This window comes from Apis dorsata, unplaced genomic scaffold (assembly GCF_000469605.1).
Source record: "Apis dorsata unplaced genomic scaffold, Apis dorsata 1.3 scaffold_305, whole genome shotgun sequence".
Taxonomy (NCBI): Eukaryota; Metazoa; Arthropoda; class Insecta; order Hymenoptera; family Apidae; genus Apis; species Apis dorsata.
Genome location: NW_006263577.1, coordinates 135,605 through 153,365, shown reverse-complemented (window position 1 = coordinate 153,365; position 17,761 = coordinate 135,605). Strand labels below are relative to the sequence as shown.

At 36.6% G+C, this 17,761-nt stretch overlaps 1 protein-coding gene across 1 annotated transcript in view; it reads right to left on the bottom strand.

Moving 5' to 3' along the window:
* LOC102677113 (fat-like cadherin-related tumor suppressor homolog) overlaps positions 1 to 17,761 on the bottom strand; it is a 68,048-nt gene that overhangs the window by 46,257 nt on the left and 4,030 nt on the right. Inside the window, 1 exon segment of the mRNA XM_031511320.1 lies at positions 17,542 to 17,761. Coding sequence (XP_031367180.1) covers positions 17,542 to 17,761 — 220 coding nt within the window.

Below are 17,761 nucleotides of genomic sequence, written 5' to 3'. Positions count from 1 at the left end.
CCCGATATCTCGATCCGTTGCCAAGATATAAAGACTCAAAGTGTCCGTTAAAACGGTGCAGAGTTTACGAATGGGAGCGCGACCTTTATTTTTCTTGGAAATGCGTACTACGTTTTTTTGCAGGAATCGCGTCTGTCGCTTGTCTGGAGTTTGGGATAGGTCGGTGAGACGAGGTGCGAGCGAGAGGTCCGAGTAAGCGACGAGAACAGAGATAGTAAACGATTAAAAATTACCTTTTTCTTTATACGACGATATCTCGGGAACCGGAAGTCGTATCGGGATAAATGAAAAAGCGTTTTAAAGAGGAATGTTCGCGCTTCTAACGATCGTTCACTCGTTGACCGGAAGTCGCTATTCCCGGAGTTAGAGCGATTCAAAGTTTTTCTAATTTTAATAGAGTTTAATCGGATTTAAGGCAAACGATTAAAAATTCTTTTTTCTTTGCGCGATGATATCTCGGGAACCGGAAGTCGTATCGGGATAAATGAAAAAGCGTTTTAAAGAGGAATGTTCGCGCTTCTAACGATCGCTCACTCATTGACCGGAAGTCACTATCCTAGGAGTTAGAGCGATTCAAAATTTTTCTAATTTTAATACGCTTTCGATCGAATTTTAAGTTTAAATTACGTCGCTCACGGATATTTTACTCGATTTTTAAGAACGTCTTACTTCTTCGAATAAATCAACTCCTCGATGATTTCACAAAGCCTATGTATCGACACGCGTAATCCTGATGTTTTTCAACACTCGTAACCCGTTTAACGCGCAAGAAAAAAAATTCTTCTGCGATAAAGGGGGAGAGAGAAAGAAATAGAGAATAGAAAAATCGATGATCCCGCTTCTGGCTAACGTGGCGCGATTCAGATATACTTAGAGGTACACGTATAGGGATAAATCGTTGATCTTTTCACCGCCGCTACATGTTCCAGGAAACGAGAGCTCAGCACTTACGTGCTCGTAATGCAGGGGATAAGGGGATGAGACGTGCGCGCGCGAGAGAGAGAGAAAGAGCACGACTGGTATGCGCTTCTTCGTGAATCTAATCCCCGAAGCGCTGAAACACCGCCCACGCGAGGAGAGGCGACTTGCATCGAGATTTTCTCTCGCGAGCGCGCGCATACACTCCTCTGTCCCTTTCCTATCGACGAATCAGCGAGTGGTCGAAACGGAGAGAAAAGAACGGAGAGAGAGAGAGAGAGACATCGAGAGGAGCAAGCTAAATAGTAAAGTGGAAGGAAAGGAGAGAGAGAAAGAGAGAGAGAAAGGCGGAGCAGAGGGAAGGAAAAGACTAGAGCGATGGTATACCGGTTCTGAAGGAGGCTGGGGGCGGCGGAAGTGACGTCACATAGGGGCCACACGCGCATATCGCAGCGTGCACAGACTCTCTCGAGACAATGACCCATCCTGCCTTCCTCTTCCCTCTCTTTCTCTCTTTCTTTCTTCCCTTTTCACCCGATCTTCCTCCATTGCGTTCTCCAAAAACCTACTCGCGCGAGCTTCCCGCGCCGTTCAAATCATCGTTCAAACGCATCCAAGTTCGGGGATTGCGCTTAATAGAAAGGGGCGAGCAGAGTTGTTGGACTTGTCCCAACAGCGTCGAACAATCCTTTCCCTTCTTCTTTTCATCCGTGTGCGTGTAGACGACCGTCTTTCCTCCGCCATTTCAGGAGACAGTCAATTACGAGACGCTTTATCCCGGTTAAAGTTCCTTTTCGCTTTCTCGTCAAAAGAGCGCAAGAGCGTTTCGTGGCTTTGTTTCTCGACGAGAAGAGGAAGACACTCTTTCCCCTCCTCTCTTTGTCCGCCTCGTCTGGCTCGCGTAAGCGGAATAATCCCAAAGGGAATCCGTTTAATCGGTTATGAAATTCGCGCACACCTCGAGAAACGCTGCTGCTCTCGGTCTCGATCGAGAATTACTTCATTTCCGGCGAATTTTATTAGAAAACTTTGCCTCCGCTTCTTTCCTTTTTTACTCACTTCCCTTGTTGACTCGAATCAGGAGGAGGAGCGAGGGGGAAAAAAGGGGGAGTGGAGAGGGATGGAAGGAGAGAAGGAAGAGGAGGAAGGGGGGGAGGCGGAAGAAAAATTGCCATTACCGGGAATGGAACTGGAAAGAATCGTCTTAGACGACAGGATAGTGTAGTGATTGCACGTCCTCCAGGATTGATGGACAACTCGCGGGGGAAAATTCTTGGACGCTTTAAAGATCACTAGCACCCGGAAAATCTACGTAAAAATCCAATAGTATATCCAATAGTATATATAGTGAAGTGTTTCTCTGGATTTTTTGGATTTCAGCTTTAAATGTTTAAAGAAATTTCACTGGAAAAATTTTTATCTTGCTTTATCTTAAATTTGCGATTCTCTTAAGTTCCAAATTCGCTTCGAAATTTCGAATTCAAACAAAGTTTTAATTATTACCGTTTTATTTTTTTCTTTTTTTTTTTTTTTTTTGGAACAAAGAATCGAATTTGAACGATCGCAATAACATTCTCGCTCGTCCAATCTTCGACAATCGTCACGCCTCGAACTCTCCTCTTCTTGCGATAGTTAACAAGGCACTATCGCGTAGAAGAACTCGAACAATGCGCCCCGTGCATTGTGTTATAGTGGAAACGAAATGAAAACCGAGGAAGCAAAGGCGTTCCTTTATTATGTTCACCGGGCAAATTGCACTTCATCGTTTAAAATACCCTCGACGCGGGGAAACGTTGTACAAAGGGAAACTTACGGACAATTGGCTTGTTACCCCGGAATTAAATATTCGACTCGGTGGAGCGAATAGTAGTTAGATAATAATCGATAATAATCTTCAGAGTTAGTTGTCTGTTGATTGTCGGTGATTTGGCCGGCGAGTTTCGAGCTTCTTCGAGCATTGATGGAATGCTGACGTTTCTACAAATGCGTCCATAACACCGTGTCGTACATTGGGCTGATGTGAAAGCTATTGGAGACACAGAGGATTCGAATTCCATCCACGCGCAACGAGACGACTTCGTATAATTATTGGCACATTGTGTCGCGCTCTTTTCTTTTCTTTTTCTTTTTTTTTCGCTTCGAAGGCATCGTGTCTGTACTTTCCCTTAATACTTTCAGCAAGCTCGTTAACGTATCCGTCGAAATATGCAAACGTCGCTTTGTGTCAATGCCACGGAAATGGCGTGGTTTAAAGTGTGTTCTGGGAAAACGATCGAATGTTGTTATTATTACGTGTTACGAGCGACTCGTCTTTGGCGTCGTTTCAACGAGTGGCTATAGTAAATTTCGTGAACAATTTTGAGGTCTTTTAACGTGCAATTGTTAATAATTATTCGAACAATTTCTTTTTTAAAATTTTTTAAAATAGGAATTTTATTTAAATGCGAATCGAAGGGTGTTCAAGAAATATTTATTTAAAAATATGGAATATACGAATATTATTTTAGCAATTATTATTATTCGTTTCCAATGAAACGTTAAAAATACCAATGATATTTAAAAAATAATATTCTTCTTTTGAAACCATTAATATTACAAATATTTTTGATATCATAAAAAAACGAAAAAATCTACTAGCTGATTCTATATTTAAAATTAATTAGGAAGATTTTAATTTAATATAATAAACAAAAAGAGGAGAAAAAAGGTCTTTAACGAAAATTAAAAGTGTGTTAAATGATTTGCAGATGTCAAAACATTTTTTTCATTATACACTGAATTATTGTTTCTGATTGATTAAATGTCCTTTGTAATAACGATAATGAGAAACAGAGATACCATCGTGAGGATTAAGTTTATCCACTCGACAACAATTTACAACGTAACAATCCCATTAAATATAAACTGTTCCGCTCTTGTAATTCCTATATCCATTTGATTGCTTGCTTTAGAATATGCATAGATATAATTGAAAACGACAACAAAGCCAACCTCACAGATTCTTTGCTATCGTATTGTAATATTAATTTACTCGATGATATATGAACATTCATTTCTCAGTTTATACGATCTGTCATATCATTTTCATGAAATAATGATAATACGTTGTAAACGTGATTATAAAATTTAAATGGCATTTAATAAATATTTAATTAATATAACATAATAAATGCAATTTCTATTTAACACCTCACAAAATTCAACACTAACACTAATTATCTAATTGTTCATCCAATATAAAATTCTAATAATTCTTCTACCTGTAGGAAAGATTATTTTTAAAATTTCTTTAAATATTCCATCGACCATTTAATAAACACACTTTTCAACGCTAAAAATCGAAAAAGAAATTTCCCAAAATTTGCAATTCTATCCACGATTGTAAGATCAATATAACGAATATTCCTCAACATTGAACTAATTCAACCCCCTTTCAAAAAGATATCTCGAAAACTTGTTTATAATCTACACGAATCATCACATTCGCAACTCGGATAAAACCAAATAAAAATTTATTTACAACGAACTTTCATCGTTCAATTTTATTAGCCACATTTTATCGCGCGTTTTATTTTGCCTCCTCTCGATTTCACCTCCTCCAGAAATTCGTGGTGGACGAGGGATTGATTCAGAGTTGAACGCACAGATTGTGATCCAACATTGGCCCCTTGCTCGAGGTGATCTACGAAGAGGCTTAATGACTCGAGTATGATGACGCGTAAGATTCACGAACGAAGGAACGAGAATTCGTATGCGAGTCACGCACAGACACCCGTCGAAAACGTGTTTTACAGCGTTACACTCGTCGCCCGGAATCTTGACGCTTCGCTTAATACGTGACTTGTAATTATAATATGTCGAACGTGACATTCGTCATTTCGTGTCACTCGTGCTTTCGATACATCGGGGGTTACGGCAAATTGAAAATTCGCGCGCTCCGCTTTTAATGTTGATACGTCGATGAAAGTTGTATAAGGGGGGATGTGTTACGACGTTTGGTTTGGATTTTTCTGAATGTGGATTTTTTTCGAGTATTTGAATAATTTTTTATTAATCGTAGAAGGACTTGTTTTATATACAGCACTACAATACGTTTATTTATCTCGAGTTTGTTTCACATCGAGTTAATTACGTATCGGATGTATTTAATAAATTATATAAAATTGAGGAAGATTATTATGAGTTTGTTAATATATATAAGGAATATAGAGGAACACATTTCATCATCTGAAAGGTTCTAATAATAGGTCGAAAACTGGGACGAAAATACGAAAAAGAATGGAACAAACTTTTAAACCGATAAATATCGACATTTTCCGACTCTTGTTCAAACGTGTCTTTCTATATCAGAACTGGATTATATAAACGTATACACACGGGCAAATATCGTAAACTAAACGTCGCAAGTGTATCTCGTTTCAGAAATAACTCGACTATGTTTCGAACGTAGTCACAAAAATAGGAAAGGTGAGATATTTTAACACTGAACTGAAATGTTATCGTTATCGTCACAGAACTAAAGGAGTGGAAGAAATAATTTGTGTTGCGCTTTGATGTTCTCGAAAAAAAAAAAAATAAAAAAAATAAAAAAGTAAAAAAACTCGTCGTGCGCATCGTTCGACTATTTACTCCCTCGATTTCACTACCGTGTTACACAGTTGCACACGTGCACTGAAATTGGTGGTTAAATAATCAAGTTTATGAACTCGAAAAAAGAAGTCCTTTGTAACTTTTCGATTCGAACAGATTCCTCTCGACGATAACGTTTGGCATCTGGTTACCCGATCACGGTTTCTCAATTTCGAACACGTTTCCGCAGGATACTCCAAATACGTGGTGTTGCAACAACTTCCAAACTTGATTTTATTTTCTCGGTGGAAACGTGTTTCCACTTTCGTGTGTATCTTTCCATTTTCATACGTATCTATCTCTATCAATTTTCATTCCAATTTTACGATGAATTATAAAAATTTCGCGCCTAATCTTATAAATATATATATATATAATCTTATAAAGTTTTTTAACTATTCTATGTCCAAATCCTAATTTTACTGTAAACATCTAACCTCAAAGTATAGTAGTACGGTAGATTATTTTTTCCTAAATTTAACATATGAAAAAAGACAAAATATCTTATTATAAACACCTAACCTCAAAGATATGTAAATGCTAGATTATAAATTATTATTTTTTTCTCAATTTAATTCATGGAAAAAAATAAAACATCTTTCATTATAAATATCTAACCTCAAAGATACACGAATATTAGATTATAAATTATTATTTTTTTCTCAATTTAATACATGGAAAAAAATAAAACATCTTTCATTAAAAATACCTAACCTCAAAGATACACGAATGCTAGATTATAAATTATCATTTCTTCTTTTTTTTCTAAATCTAACATAAGGAAAAAGACAAAATATCCATAAATATAAAGAATGCTAGATTATAAATTATTATTTTTTTTCTCAATTTAATATGGAAAAAGACAAAATATTTTTAATTATAAATTTCCTAACCTCAAAGATACACGAATGCTAGATTATAAATTCTCCTTTCTTCTTTTTTTTAAATTTAACATAAGGAAAAAGATAAAATATCCATAAATATCTAACCTCAAAGAATGCTAAATTATAAATTATTGTTTTTTTTTCTCAATATAATATGGCAAAAGACAAAATATTTTTTATTATAAATTTCCTAACCTCAAAGATACACGAATGCTAGATTATAAATTCTCCTTTCTTCTTTTTTTTAAATTTAACATAAGGAAAAAGATAAAATATCCATAAATATCTAACCTCAAAGAATGCTAAATTATAAATTATTGTTTTTTTTTCTCAATATAATATGGCAAAAGACAAAATATTTTTTATTATAAATTTCCTAACCTCAAAGATACACGAATGCTAGATTATAAATTATTATTTTTTTTCTCAATTTAATATGGAAAAAGACCAAATATTTTTAATTATAAATTTCCTAACCTCAAAGATACACGAATGCTAGATTATAAATTATCCTTTCTTTTTTTTTTTCTAAACCTAACATAAGGAAAAAGACAAAATATCTTCCATTATAAACACCTAACCTCAAAGGTATGCTAGATTATAAATTATTGTTTTTTTTTCTCAATATAATATGGAAAAAGACAAAATATTTTTTATTATAAATTTCCTAACCTCAAAGATACACGAATGCTAGATTATAAATTATTCTTTCTTCTTTTTTTTCTAAATCTAACATAAGGAAAAAGACAAAATATGTTCCATTATAAACACCTAACCTCAAAGATATGCTAGATTATAAATTATCCTTTCTTCTTTTTTTTTTTTTCTTCTAAATCTAATATGTGGAAAAAGATAAAAAAAAAATCGCGAGCATATTTCTTCCACGTGCAATGAAGAGACATTATATTCGCATTACACACCGATACACACATAAAATCTCGATTTCATAAATAATATCCGTGTCGCATCGAAACGCTCGGCTCGCGATTTAATGTGGCATTTAAATCACACACCGCGCCGATTGTTTTTCTTCTTCCACGTTCGATTCCTACTACACGGGAGCAAAAATTCGTATTTGCATATTTATTGCTCCGGGAGGGGTATTACGTTAATGGGGATTTGATTTTATTGTTCGTCGATTGAGCTTCCATTAGCGAGGGGGGCGGGAGGGCGTTCGAATCGTATGGAACCGACGTTGATTTACTTTGGCGAACCGCGTTGAATGCTTAAATACGAAAGGTTTTTGCACTTTCCATCACGCGGCCCAAGATGAAACATTATTCGCGGATCGAGCGTGCGTCAGGGATGCTTTAAACAGATCGTAAATTCTATTTCCTCCTTCTCCTCTTCTTCGAGATTAATAACTTTTAAATTCATATACGATAAATTTTTTTTCACGCGTTTCAAGAATTATCGAATTTATATATACAGCATTATAACGAATATATGTTAAAAGTTTTTAATTAATCATTCACGGTGATCGATCGAGTTTCAATTCAATTATTCCAATTAAGTTTCCTCTTCTTTCAAGATTTCAGATGCGAGCAACGTTAAAAACGGGTATTTTTGGTTAACGCATTTGACTAATTAACCGTTAATAACCGTTTATTACACGAGATCAATCTCTCTTCTCGGCTTTGAAATTAACGAATGTACGCGAAAGCGAATTCGCGGACCTTTGACGAAACGTCGAGGCATTTTTCCCAGGCGAAACGCATCTGGAAATAACCCGAAAAGAAGTTAAAGCGGGAAAAGAAAATTCTCGTTTCAGGTTTGCGCGTAATCTTATAAAGGAATATATTGAAAATTCAATTAGCGCCGGGAAAATTAAAATTAATTGAAAAACGTGTAAATGGCGGACTATCTCGCTGAGAAAATTTTCATCTCATATTCTTCTATTTCAAATCAAACAACACCACACATTCTCTAAATAGAATTACCACGAAACAATTAAAAGCAAATTAAGGTGAAAACGAAACCACCACCGTTCCCCTCTTATTCTGTCAATAAAAAATTAAACCAAAAAAATACACTTCATACAAGAAATCGATAAAGAAAAATAATAATATTATAAAGCAACGTGACCAGGGTGACCAGATACGCAACAACATACAAAGAAGCGGATCCAAGTCTTTCGAATCGCGACCATATTGTCCATTACGAGCGCAAGTCGTTCCAGTTGTGTCTCGTTCCGGTTCGTTGCAGCTCGACACGGCCCTGTTAATTCTAGCACAATATTTAAGCAGGGCTTAGCGGGTGCAAACGCATGCACACGCGTCCACCGGGCGAATCTTGTCCAGTCTCTCCCCACTCAAAGAATGTTTTTTACCGTCTCTACTAATTTGCCTGCAGTACCACTTCTCCCGTAAGCCCGCGCCCCAGTCAAAGGGATCTCCATTAAACGATCATTAACGTTTCAAAGGGAAAATTAAAAAGAAACTTTTTCGTAAAATCTCGCAAAAATCTACAAACGAAATTTCCTTCTTGCGAATTGCCAAGTTTCGCGATCATATTTCGCGTTTGAGGGTAGATAGCTCTTAAGCGATACCTTCGAGATGTTTAAAAATATTTTTAATATTTTACGGAATTTTGATCGTTTATATTCACAAAGAATAATTGTATTGCAACAATTTTTAAAAGGATAATTTTTATAGATACATTTACATTTCTTAGGAATTAATTAATTTCATCAGAATTTTCTTCTTTGTAAGAAATACACGTTACACAAGAAGCTTATGTATAAAACTTATACGAAGTGGAAGAAACACAGAAAAAAGAAATTAATTAAAAGGAAAAAGAAAAGAATCTGTCTCGAAAAATCTTCCTAACAAGCTATCTAATCCTGAAACCGAATTTAAATTAAAGAAAGTGAGAAAGGGGGGAGTAAGAGGGCGAAACACGAATAAAATATATCGTTCGTCGCGTTAAGTCGTTCGTTTTCTTGGGGAACAGGATCGGATAGATCGTCCAATATCACGGAATAACGCGGTCGTACATCGCGTAGTCGAACGGAACGACTTTCGAGGGGGAGTAAAAACATCCCGTTTGTCGATAGGGGTAATTTAGGGCGGGTACGCGTACGATCGTTATGCCTGGTATAATTCACGAGAAGCTGCTGCTGCTGCTAGGAATATATATATGTATATACACACCCCTTGTGCCTTGTTCGCCACTCGTCGATTAAATTGGATTTTTGCCGCGTCGATGGGGGGAGAGGGGGAGAAGACTTCATCCCTCTCTCTATCTCTCTCTCGACATCGTTGTAAGCGACGACGCATCACAGTCGATAATTATTATTCGTCGAGTATTAATTAATCCGAGTTCGAGATTTGACTCTTTCAACGACAAGACGGCTCGAAATTTTTTTTTTTAATTCGGTTCATGTAATTCTTTCTTGTCATTGTCAGACACTTTTTTTTTTAAAAGCATATTAGACTTATGCATTATCTCTTCTCGTAATTATCTAGGTAAAAGTGTATTTTGGATAAGGGTAAATTAACACGTTGCGTACGGCACTCTGCTCTTAAAGTATTCTGAATAATATAATAGTAAGTAATAAATATAAAATAGTAATAAATATTACTATATGTTTCTTATACATTTATTTATTATGTAGGCTTTCTTATATTTTAAGTATTATTTATTACATAAATAAAATTAAAGCGATTAATTATTATTTACTTTGCAAACTTGAATAATGTCTTCAGAGTATGATGTCTGATCTGATAAAGCATTCTCCTTTGTGCAATGGTATTCGTTTCTTTTTCCATTCGACGAACAGACTTTACATTCATTTGTCGGGAATTTCTTCTCGCCTTTTCCTATTTTTGCTTCGAGTGTTTTTAATTCCTCGAGTCGTCGATCGAGTCGAAACGAGATGACCCGTGTTAATATTATAATTTAAGAAACAAACAATTAGAACAAGCAATAAAACTTATTGTTTAACTTGTTTCTTTTTTTTTTAGAATCATTTTCTCTTTCAATGATAAAAACTCGAAGCAGTAACAATCACTGCTTCGTATTGTTCCTTTGAAAAATTCACCGAATAAAACCAATCACACCTTAAAATCCTCTTGAAAGACACCACATCCATACCATAAATCAGGAATCCATAATTTGGGGAAAAGGAATTTCTAAAACGCAGATTATCGCCAAACAAAAATTCTTTAATCGAAAACCAAATTCTACTCTTCAACTAAATATTCCTGACTTCTCGAAAGAATAATCATCTGATCGTCCTTTTTTTCGCAAAGTTAGGGATACCCTCGTTAAACATAATTTCAAAGAAACGTATTTTATAGCGTCGAGATGCGCGATCCGAAGGAGAAGGCGTTTGTCGCGGCGTAATTTCCAACCAGATGAATCGGTATCCGGAAACGGTTGACCTATCCACCTCTTACCCAGCCGGGGGGAGGGACGTGTTCTCTTTTTCTCGAGCCGCGGCAAGTTAGCCGTCTCTCGGAGGCAAAAGGTCCGCCACGATTCGCACCGCTCGCCACGATAAGACCGTGGTGATCCATTACACACGGGCATTCGAAGAATTCCCGTGGACAACGCCGTTGGAACGCGGTCCTCGCTTCGGTTCCTCCTTTCCGTACACGAACGTTGCAAAAGGCCGAATACGAAACGTTCTTCTGCCGCCGAGAACTTAACGAGAATGTGTAACAGTGCGGAACTATCGCCAATTCTCCTCTTGTTATTATTGTTATTTCTTTATTTCTTTATTTGTTCCATGATTTATGACTCTATCGAAATTTATCCGTCTCGATTTGTACACGAATAAAAAAAAAAAATTAATTCGTCGAATTCGTTGAATAGTTATCTTGTTTCTAATATTTCTGATATTTAATTATCACATTATTTTAGAGAAAATAAAGTATTGGACTAATGGAGAAATTATACACTCATAGATTCATATAAATGGAATACCTTAATTCTAATTATATTAAGTTTAAAAGAAAATTGATCTCTAGTTTGTGTAATTGAATTTGTCAATTCCCTTATCTCAATCACACTCATCCATCTTCTAATTTCCATTAATACGAAACAGCAAAAAATATCAACATCTACATTGAACGATCTCTATTTATCCAGCCGAATGTAAGCACCATCAAACTTCTTCTACCTCAAATAAATTTCTAAAAAAGAACAATTTCAAATAACTCTTCGCTAGTATATATTAAAGAGGAGAAGAACAGGAAACGAGCTTTTTCGCGAGCAATCGCCAATTCCACGCGGACACGGAAGATTACACATGTGGACGCGAACGCGTAGATACCGAAGCTCGTTAGTCCGGGGTTCGTTTGAACGGTTCGTTGATAGCGAACGACGTCACCCTGCCTACGATACGCTAAATTTGCCGTGACGCGGTTCACCCGGCCACCACCGCGAGGAAAATGCGGTTAAACTCGGATCGCCATAGAAAACTGGCGCTACCCCGGTTTCCACCCCAGCTTTTCCTGGCAAACGAGCTAACGCGCCGTTCCGCTGTCCACTTTGTCGCCCGTGCCTCGGCGTTAGTCCATTAATAAAGCGCCCTGCACACGTGCGCCTGGCCGATATCACGCTCGAATACCACGATTACGCGAAGTTCTGGTGGGGCAAATAGAACGTTCCACCCTTATTGAGAGACGCATCTTTTCCAGAAATGAGGAATTGTTTTCGTTTAACACGTTGACTGCCGCGTCATCCATATTTAGGTGTTATTGACTACTTATGAACGATCTTCGTAGGTATTTGGCAAGGTGTAACAAAATTATTAAATTGTTATAAAAATAATAAAAATGAATGTAAAATTTTAAAACATTTTATACAAAACTGAGGTTGACAACGGACAATTTGGACAAAAAGTTGTTGCCTTTTTTAAATTCCTTTGATTAGTCTGTTTAGTCGTCTTTTATAATCGAATAATATAATTTGCATGCAGTCTAATACTTATACTAGATTTTTTTTATCTTATATTATGTTGAAGGTTTTGACAAGGTTTATATTTTCAAATAATCCTAACAATTTTGCAGCTAATAATTCTCTAAATCTTCTAATTTTGGGGTATCATGAATCTCATGGTGATACGACAATTAGATAGTTTATGAATATATCGTGCTCTGACACGGACACGATTACCTGCTCTGATAATGTGAGAGACCCTGGTCTCTAATAGATAAGCTACACGAATAATTTATATACAATTCGCAACTAAGAAGTATATTTGTTACGATTAGTCGAAGAGCATTCGACAGTCATATTATCCAAATTATCCAAAATATCCAAAACTACATCAATATTATTATTCAATACTATTATCAATACTTCATTGATCAGACTCGCATTATTAAAATATCAGTACAAGTACTGGAGTACACTTAATATAGCAAAGACCATCATATGGATATATTTTCTATTCTTGTTACTACGATAGAATGATCTTTTGCGCTTTTTTTTGTTATATATACTCGCGTTATAATATTCAAAGAATAAGACTCTATTTTATTGGTAAAAATTTTATTTTTCATTTACCAACGTTAACCAACGACTTCGATTTAAAACGAAGGGAACGAAATACAGAAAAACATCGGTTAATTCTCGATTCTGAGTTTTAATCAACACTCGCGCCGTATCGTTTGCTCAGTAATAAACAACGAGTTCACCTGTATATTCTCTTCTCTCTCCCAAAAAACGGATTCGAAAAATCGAACACGATGGGGCGAGCGATAATTTCGTTTTCGAAAGGAAAATGTGCAATTCTCAATTTTCAACTGTAATGAATCGCAATACGAATATCCTCTCGAAGAGAATCGAGCTGCTGCTGCGAGATTCGTCCAGTCGAGGAGGAACAGTCGCGCACCAATACTGGTCGAGCACGAGGGCAACACACCGACTTATGAATATTTACACAGGTTGAATATGCATACCATTGACAATGTATTATTTTTGCTCGACGGGGGATCGATACAATCCCCAAAACCTCCGCGTGAATACTTAGCCGACTTGCATACGTGCACAGAGTGAACGAACTTAGGCGAAATTGGCATTTTTCGAAGGTAGTAATTTTTGTTGACTAGGCAAACAATAAAAAAAATGTACGAGTTTAGTTGAATGAATATGTTTAATTATACGTGATTGTATCTGTTTTCAAAACATTTGAAGTATGTGTATCGAAGAAAAACAAATACCAATTATGAAATAGTGATGTTGCTGGCAACGTTCAATAATAAAAGCATACATAAAATTTCAGTGAAATTCTATAACAATTTTCGAAGAACGATTTTCAAAAGACTATTTTGTTTTAATTGTAATTGTATTGTTGCGCTTTAAAATATAATTAATTTTGTATTACAAAATATTATTACGTGTGGATTATTTGTTGAGTCTAAGATAGTTTGAATTGTTATTGAATGTATAAAATAACTTGAAAAGATCTTAGAATATTTTATTTCAATTTGTATTTCAATTTATACCTTCTCAAATATAATTTTATACATAAATTGAAAAATCTTTCAAACGAACTATTACTATTACAAAAATACATCTTCCTTTCAAAAATAAAAAAACAGGCAGCGTTCGAATATTTAAAACGCTTTTGTTTGGAAAAGTTACAACGTTACATCTAAGCCCCAGAGATCAAAGAATCTTTTCCATTCACTCAAACTAATTTTATCACTCGCCACAGGACACGTCGAATATTTAACTTTTCTCCATCCCTTTTCCACATCCCCGATACCAATATCAACACCGTTCCACTTTATTATACGGATCATTCGAACAAGCTCACCTTGTACAACCTTACACGCAAAGGGAGCCACGGGGTGCACTCGAAGAGAGAGAGAGAGAGAGAGCGTATTCTGTTCCATCGAACGATGGAAACCCGTCGATCGTGACCAAAGCACGGGACGATGCCCACTGTATTTTTCCCCAACTTCCAATCTGTGTATATTTTATCGCGCGAAATGTACGACTGGAATCGAAACGTCACGCCGCCCGATTTATAGCCGTGCAACCGGCAATCGTTCCCCGCCAATCTGACCGCCAACTGGCCACCATTAGCAAATAGATCATGACCGAGGAGAGAAAAGAAAAAGGGAATAGGTGTACGCAGTCTCGGTATAAATGTTACGTGTGTTTGGTGTGGAAAAACAGGTTGATTTTGAAAGAATGTCTATGAGAAGTGTTTCGAAATTATTTCTAATTTTTTTTCGAATTTAGAATGGAAATTCGAGAATTGAATTATCGTTGTTAAGGAGGAAAGTTAAGAAAGATTGTTAATGAGTATCCAGGAGTCTTAGAGAACGGAATTTACAATATTTTTCTTTCTTTCTTTAAAGGCAAAATGCATAACATTCGACTAAAGCGTAATCATATATTTTTCGAATAATATCTCGAATTTTAGTCACGTTTATCCAATGTATACCCAACGTGGTGAATAAACCGTTTAATATTAACTGACCTAACAGATCGAAATGTTCGAAACAGAATTCGAAAGAATAATACAAAAATCTCGTTTCTTCTTTATCTAAAATCTATCCATTTCTATCTTTCCACTCGCCAATTACCAAGAGAACCGCAAAAATGCGAAAAAATGACCAACGATACATACAACATCTTCTTTCCTTTTTTTCAAACCTAACCGACAAAACGAGCAGAATAATAATAATAATAATAAAAAAAAAGAAACGAGGCAAAAGTTACTCGACGCGATTAAAGCGACTCGAACAAGCTCGATCCAATCGAGAAGAGATCAACTATTAAACGGGATGACGCGCCATTTCTCGAGTCGGTTTTCGCGGTGAAAGGAGAACGCGGTTGGAATTTAATGCGCGGTCAGATCCTGGAATGAAAAAAAAAAAAAAAAGAAAGAAAGAAAAAAAAAAGAGGGGAAAAAAAAAGAAATCGTCGCGAGTCCCCCATAATTCAATTAAACCCGCTGCGTCGGTATTTAATGGGCCGCGACGATGTAACTTCGTTTTGGACCTGTGCCACGAACCATCGACGCTTCACTGTCGGATGTAAAAAGCGGCGAACAACTCGCGTTTACTTTTTTTTTCTTTCTTTCTTTCTTTCTTTCTCCACTCTCTCTTTCTGTCTCTCTCGCTCGCTCGCTCCTTTCTTTTCATTCATCTCGCTCGCTTCATTTTTCTTTTTCCGCCTTTGTTTTTCGTTTCCTTTTTTTTTTTTTTTTTTTTTTGATCGATCGACGGCGACACAGAGGGCGGGAAACGAGCAAAGAGGAGGAGGGGAGGGAAAAAAGGCGAGCGCCGAGGAATAAATTGGTGCCGTTGTCACGGCCCTTGGACCCTGATTTTAAAGTATCGTTTTTAGGGGCTACTTTCAACCGAAGTCGAGCAGGAAATGGCGAGATCGTTTCGAGAAGAAGACAGAGTCTCGTTTCGGACCGATTTTTTAGGGGGGGAAGGGAGATAGTGGGGGGTTAACCACCGATTGACCTGTTGAATTAGCCGTATTTGTTCTTTTCTCCGTCAGTGATTGAAATGTCGAGTATCGAGGGGAATCGGTGTGGTTGGTTAATTTACGCGAATCTTGTTTTCCTTATTTTTTTTTAGTATTCGTCGAGTCACGATAGCCTTCGAGAGAATTTAAACGATTTTTACTTTAATTTTCGATCAATCTTTCTTTCCCTCGTTTTAAAATTCTTATTACCACTCAGGCTATGATTTAACTATATCAGTTAGTCGCAAAAATGAATTTTTATTATATAAATTATTTCGCATGAAATTAATCGCGTTTCTTATTACGTAATTGATAATTACCTTTTTCGTATTGCACGATAAAGATACTCATCTATTCGAGAGAATGTGGATTCTCTACCAGGAATAAAAAAAATAAGGCCGTATTTTACATTTTAATTGAAAAATTTTCAAAGAAATCTCGAAAGGGAAAAAAATTTGATACCAAACTGCAGCTGCATTACAAACCTTATATATATACAGCGGCAAGAGAAAATATCCTCGAACAAGGGACTTAGCATTTATACTAGCACGGTCCAACAAGCACAAAGAAACACCATTACAAGTTTCTTTTCCCGAACCGGTATTCTCACAAACTCTGCACAACCGTGAAACTGTCAAAATCAGAACCGAGGGAAACTTTCGAGAACTTTCTAACCGAATTCAACGCATTATACAAAAGTTGGTGTCTAAAAGCGCGCGGGAACTCGAGCTACATTTTCATGCAAGTGTTCGAACCGAGCCGAGCTATCGACCATTTCCGGTCGAGAAGACAGAGGAGGGGGAAAAAAAAAAATCGGGAAGAAACGAATTTAATTTTTAGCCATTGACGCCAAGGGGAAAAAAAGATTAATATGCAAACGACAAATCCGAAAAAGGCGCGCTTTTTAAAAACGAGGCATTCCTTACGTCTTGCCTTCCTTTTTCCATTAAATGAAATTGAGAATTTTTATCTTTTTATCAAAAGATTGTTCTTTCAACGAAATCGTTAGTTTTATTAAAAGAACTGTTATTACTGATTCGGCCAAGTCAATTGATGAAAATAATTACAACGATTCGTTATAAGGAAGAAATTAATTAATTCGATAAAAATAATTCCCCGCTCGGATTCATTGTTATTTTCACAATCGTTTACTTCATCGTAAAAAAAAAAAGAAAAGTTGCAAACAGGCGCAAATCGAGTCTAACACGGGGGATGGGTGAAGGCAAACGCGAGAATAAAACGGATGGAAGAATATTAACGACGAGCAGCAGCAACAGCGGCATGGAGCGACAATATTTAACTTTTTTATCCGATTACCTTTAATCCCGTGCAATAATGGAAATTTATCGGTATCGCGAAATTGTTGGTGGACAGCTTTCAGCAACAGGGTTCTTTCTCCGTAAACCCATAAATTAACCGTACTCAATTAAACTCGATGCTATTCATAAGCGAGACATAACCCCGGTGTTCCACCCTTTCGTACAATATTCTACGCGAGGAATACAATTAAATCTCCCCCTTTTTCTTTACTATTTATGCGCAGGTAGTTTTATCCATTAGAAAGTTTCCTTTCTTTTCTAATTTTCAATACACGTTTCCTCGTCAACTAATCCGAATCAAATTAAGATACACTCTCGTAATAAAGAAAAAAAGAGAAAGAGCTCACCTTCGTTGTCGATGGAGAAAATGCCGATCCCGTCCCCTCCACGTATGGTGTATCCGATCCTCGAGTCCCCGCCGAGGGGATCGGCGTCCCTGGCGCGGACAGTGGTCACCAGAGTGCCTACAGCTTGGTTCTCGAACACGCTCGCGGAAACGACGAAGTCGTCGAACAACGGGGGATGAACGTTCTCGTTCACGTCCACCACGTCTATGATAACCATGGT